We start from the raw sequence: 6000 nt of genomic DNA on the forward strand, positions 1-6000 counted from the left end.
CCTTTAATAGGGTGAACGTATGTAACTGAAGCCAAACGCTTCAGATTGTCATGCATTAATTCATTCATTTAAATATATTTGCACATATATGTATAATGAGCTTTTAACTTCGCAATGATGCCTGTTTAATGATACTGTCATATATAATGTAAAAATATTTAAATTTGAAAGACCGTATTTCCATCGAACATTTTCGGCTATTTAGCAATACAACAGTTAGGTTACACGAAAGCGTTAGATATACAATTATAACTTTCTATGCTTGCTGTTATCTGTTTATAATGTATGTGTTTAAGACTGTAAAGATGAAATTACTCAGATTTAGTGACACATTTAATTATGCATCCCTTGGCTGTATCTAACTCTCGCGCTACTCACTTGTGTGTCTTTTGGACAATCTCATACATATGTAACGGAATTGATTACACAAATCCAAACAGCCAAAGAAACACGCACGTGTGTCACACAAGTGACAACCTATCAACAAAGTATTTGTTTTACGATTTATTATGTTATAATTATATAATTTCTGTTATAGATAAAGACTTTATTAGTATACCAGATCGTAAGTCCTTTTCGCTTTATAATTCATTTTTAATACTCGAGTGACAGGGATTAACGTTGTATTTAAACATATTGTCTGGCGAAGTTTTATTATATAGTTTCATACTTGTCGAGTAAACAGTTTTACCATCCTGAAGTTTTATTGTAGAGTGAAATCTGTGTTTATATAACAGTGAGTACTATATCATAAAACAAGGGAACCTTTTTCTCATTTTACGTAGGTTTTGATAAATTTACGAAAAAAGCGATCTACTAGCTCCTGATGGGACAAAACACACATTACAGCATTTGGTTCAATATAAACATAAAACTTCGTTTTTTTCTCTCGTTTGATTAACGTATTTACTGACATAACAGACACATGCTACCCGACTTTTTTTGGGTGTAGTGATGAAAAGTAATTGCACAATAATTACCTAGAAGGCTTTGCTTTATAAATGTGACGGCGGTTTTGTCTTTAATATTTACGTTTATACATATTACAAAATTAGGCGCGAAGAAATTTTGCCCGGTGGCAGTGCACTGTCGCCTGAACATAAAAAAGCATCATAGCCGATGACATATGTGTCACAATGATCGTTGGTGAATGACCAAAAGCCCTGCGCAAATTGTACAGCTCATTATAAACGACATGTTCTATAGCCAGGGGCGGAAACAGGTACCACAATAATCAGCGAGTTCACATTGGTATGTATCACGGAAATGTAGATGGCACATAGTACGCGGAATAAGTGATCCTGTACCACCGTGAAATGTAGGCTAGGATTAATCTGACGGATCAAGGTAAGATATATAAGTAAGAATTTAAAATGGCTAATGTAAATATAAAGTACGACACGGTAGAACAAAAGGTTACCTCACATTGTTCTCTCTAACGAAGTAAATAACAATAGATAGCCGCTAATCACGAACTGCTTTCTCTACCATTACATCCTTTCTCGATATGAACTGTTTTCGACTTCATCTCACAGTAATTGTCTGAATATCTCTTTCTTAATCTGATCTTCTATTTACTTATGTGTTGTAAGTTTATTTTAAAATTGTGTATCGACGAAATATTTTTTGACGTACTGCAATACATTTAAAAGGCTGTAATACTGTATACAGTGTTAGATCACACGAGCGAGTCCATTCGGTCCATAAGATCATGTACCATGTCGTCGGGAGATGGCGATGACATGTAACCACTACCTTACCGAATACATTACGATGAAGGCCAATGCTAAAGAGCTATGAGGATCGTTAACAATGGAAAGGACTTTTTTTCTGTAAAATTCTTAAAAAAAATTGCTCGTCTATAAAAAAGGATCCTAGATTTGTTTACAATTTACATGAAAGATCTATATAAACAGGAAATGTTTGCTTAGACCTGTAACACAAATCGCATATGAATTGGAAACGCATGTAAGATATTATATGTCATGGCCTATGTATATGGTGTGCCGTTTTTTATGTATGCATCAGTAATCATAATATCACTTGAGAGATATGTATATTCTTTTTGATTTATGCGCCATTGTTTTTCCTCTATGTAATACACCTAGTCATTTGTCACTATGAGTTACCTGTGACATTTTTGTCGAGATCAGCTTAACCATGTGACCTGAGCGAACTACATAAATGTCCGTCACTCAAATGTAAGACAACAGAACGTTTTATTGATAGGTAATAAACCTCTGATTACTTACACTTCCGGTAATTTTGGCTACTTAATTGTCCAAGAATCTCTGATTTACTGTTAGAGATAAAGACGCAATCGTTAAGTTAAACATAAAGAACCACTGGTTTATTAAGCATCATAAAACATTTGATTTTGTTAGCGATCAGAAGACCATGATTGACTTGGATAGTAGTAGCTCTTGGTTAAGGTAGAAGTGTGTTATACTTTGTTACGCCTGATTGGATTTACGGTTATGAATCCTCAGTTTACTTAATTCAGGAATCTATGGTTTCGTTGGAGACCGGGGAAAATCATAGCTGGTTAGGGATCAACAACCCATGGCTTAGTTGGACGTCAGGAATCCAAACAATAATCCATTGTTTAGTGTTAGGTATTAAGAACCCCTGGTTTACTTAGATAACAACAATCCATTGTTTAGTGTTAGGTATTAAGAACCCTTGGTTTACATAGATAACAACAATCCATTGTTTAGTGTTAGGTATTTGTAATTAGTCTCTAAATGTTAGGGTGGTATTAGTAACCCCTGGTTTACTTAGTCTCTAAATATACCTCGTTTAGGGTGAGGTATCAACAACCCCTGGTTTAATTAGTCTCTAAATATCCCTCGTTTAGGGTGATGTATTAGTAACCCCTGGTTTACTTAGTCTCTAAATATACCTCGTTTAGGGTGAGGTATCAACAACCCCTGGTTTAATTAGGGTTTAGGGTGATGTATTAGTAACCCCTGGTTTACTTAGTCTCTAAATATCCCTCGTTTAGGGTGATGTATTAGTTGTTTAGGGTGAGGTATTAATAACCTCTGGTTTACTTAGTCTCTAAATATACCTCGTTTAGATTGAGGTATTTGTAACCCCTGGTTTACTTGGAGACCCACAATCCCTGGTTCAGTTTTTGGAATTAAGAACACCTTGTTTACTTAGACACAAATAATTCCTGGTTTAGGGTAACGTATTAGGAAATAATTTTTCAGGAATCCTTGGTTTAGTAAAGTTCACTCATTGCTTAAAGCATAGTTTAATTACTTTTGAAGAACCACTCCTTTAATAGGAACTTGGAATGTCAGCACCGACTTCCTGTTTATGAAATTGCTGTGCATAAACGAAGAGAAATGCACTGATATTGGTTACTATTTGCTTATATATCGTTTACAGGTTGCAGGCTACTAGAATTTACTTGTCCTGTCATGAGGTGGCCCTGGTGGTTAACTATAGGCGTGTTCACACTCGCGAGTGTAGTCTTCTTATATTGTCTCCAGGATGTCACTGTTTTAGGTTTGTATTATCTATCTATCACTGTAAGGTATTTTTGGGATGGGATTTGCCACTTACTTTTCAATGATTGCTGGTTCCCTTACTATACTAAGGAGAAGGTAAATGAAAAAGAAAAAATTTGTTTCAGAAACAATTTACAGATGTAAGTTGCCTAAACGTAAGTTAGATTCCATTGCAAGCATTCCTGAAAATATTTCATTCGACTGACATAAAATGTGAATAGCTGATTTTTCTCTGCTTGCTTTGTTGAATAAACATTACACATACTATCAGGAAGTCATTACTCAACAACTGGGACACTAGAGACCTTCGGTTTGTCACCAATCTGCTAGAGAAATTGAGTTCGAACTGTTGTTTTCCTTATTTTTTCTGTTGATTAATGTTTAATGTCATTGTCTATTCTGTATGTTTGTTTTTATTGACAAGTCTCATTTATCTTTTATTTGTAGAATATATGTATGTACTTTATGTTTAGTACAATATCAAAACATCCAAGGCTTAAAATTGTTTCTTCGACGTACTTTTTTTTAGTTTTGTTGTCATACGGAGTTTACGTATAAAATTATCAACAAGACATAACTCGTGATTATAACATCTTGCAAGTGAGCTGGTTGATAAATTGAGGCTAGCGCCCACAGGTAAAATAAGTATTTCTGTCAACAAAAACGTTCAAAACGCTGATAATTGACGGTAAGACGTCTCACATCTTTAAAAAGTTGTCGTATGTAAAATGTAAAAGATAATTAAAACATTTTTCTTTGTTCTACAGATTATCCCCAGTTTTTTAGTAGCGCTAACATTAATGAGGAAAAGGTATGTAGAACACTTGGTCTCTTACATAGAACATTTCGAAATAAATCCAAACCATTTCTAGTTAATTTGTCATTTGACTGCTGTGTAGGAGTATTCAGTTATTCAAATTAGTGAATTACATATCGCAGTACGAACACATATCTAATGTACAGCTCCTATCACTAAGCTAAATATATGTGCTCATCTTGTACTACATCGACACAACATTGATGTAAATGGTACCTTACAAAGGAATAGACACGTTGCAGGCTTTGATTGGTCCCTCACTCACCACGCTGTTGGTTAGGGTTACTGCAAAACTGTTTAAAAAGGTGTGCCCATCGCAATACTGTTTTGTTTTATTTGTTTTTGTGTAACTTTGCCTCAGGTGGTTGAAAATGCCTCATTCTCCTTATACTTTTTCTTTTGTTCACATTTTGCCATAGTTTTATTGATTTTGAGTTTGTATACTGATAATGATAGTTGTTTTCATGTGAAATAAGAGAATACAGACTAAGTGAAAGTTAACTAAACTATACATCTCATTTATGGAATTTTTGTTCACAGTCATACTTAATCGAAGACAAGAAGAAAATGGTGAACAGTTTTGGGTTTAAAGATTCACACGATAAAAGAATTAAGAATCGCTTTGAAGCCAGGCGTTTCAATATTTCGGAAGTTTGTCAAGCAGGAGAAGTGTATCAGGTTTTGCCGAAATTGGTTTCCATAAAAGACAGGAACTTTTTATATGACTCAAAGCACAACTTTATCTACTGTATGGTTGAGAAGATAGGAAGTACATTCTGGAGAAGAGTATTCCATCTCCTTTATCATCCTCAATACTCAAACTTGTACTCCATTCCTCATCATCATATACACAATGACTTGCTGCCGACATTACGGAACTTCACTATCGAAAATTCCTTGAAAATCATTCAGACATCCAAAAAGGCAATGTTTGTCCGTGAGCCGTATGCACGTGCCTTTTCTGGTTTTGTGGATAAATTATACTCTCTCAACTATTATTACATGCATTCGTTAGGACGGGGAATCATTAAAGCATTACGAAAGAATGCAACACAAGCTAGTCTTGCATGTGGTCATGACATGACTTTCGTTGAATTCATTAAATACTTAGTGATTATGAAACAAAGGAAGCTTCAAAATAATGTTGATGTGCATTTCTCACAAATTTACACCCACTGCCTACCATGTGAGATGAAATATGATTTTGTTGGTACAATGGAAAACTTTGACGAAGACGCCTCCTATATCATCTCAAGAAGTCAACTTTTCCAAAATACGTCTTTTGAGTTATCAAAGAACGCTTCAGTGACGTTATCCATTTACCACGTGTTAAACGAAACTTTCAGTTTGAGGAATAAGATGGCACACTGTATGACGTGGGAGGCCATGTACACGCGCGCGTGGCGGACGCTACAGATACGAGGGCTGATCAGTCCTGACGCTCCAGTTCCCACCGCAACAAACGTTACCATGGATCTGTTATATCGGGAGGCAGTCAAAGTCAGTGACCCGTCACGTGTGTCCGAGTACAAACATAAGTCCATGATAGATATTTACAGGACAGTGAGCAAACCGCTATTGGAGAAGTTCAGAGAATACGTTCTTCCAGACTGTAAACTGTTCGGTTATGATGACAGACCTTCATATCTCTTTGATAGAACATGA

At 35.4% G+C, this 6000-nt stretch overlaps 1 protein-coding gene across 1 annotated transcript in view; it reads left to right on the forward strand.

Annotated features, from left to right (window-relative positions):
- The window catches only part of LOC132553105 (carbohydrate sulfotransferase 11-like), a 14392-nt gene extending 8392 nt beyond the window's left edge, over positions 1-6000 (forward strand). The window contains exons 2-3 of the mRNA XM_060217317.1: positions 4286-4329; positions 4876-6000. Of these exons, the coding sequence (XP_060073300.1) occupies positions 4286-4329; positions 4876-6000 (1169 nt within the window). The remainder of the gene's footprint in view (positions 1-4285; positions 4330-4875) is intronic.

This window comes from Ylistrum balloti, unplaced genomic scaffold, assembly GCF_031769215.1.
Source record: "Ylistrum balloti isolate Yb309-2 unplaced genomic scaffold, AGI_CSIRO_Ybal_v1 Utg370298, whole genome shotgun sequence".
Lineage (NCBI taxonomy): Eukaryota > Metazoa > Mollusca > Bivalvia > Pectinida > Pectinidae > Ylistrum > Ylistrum balloti.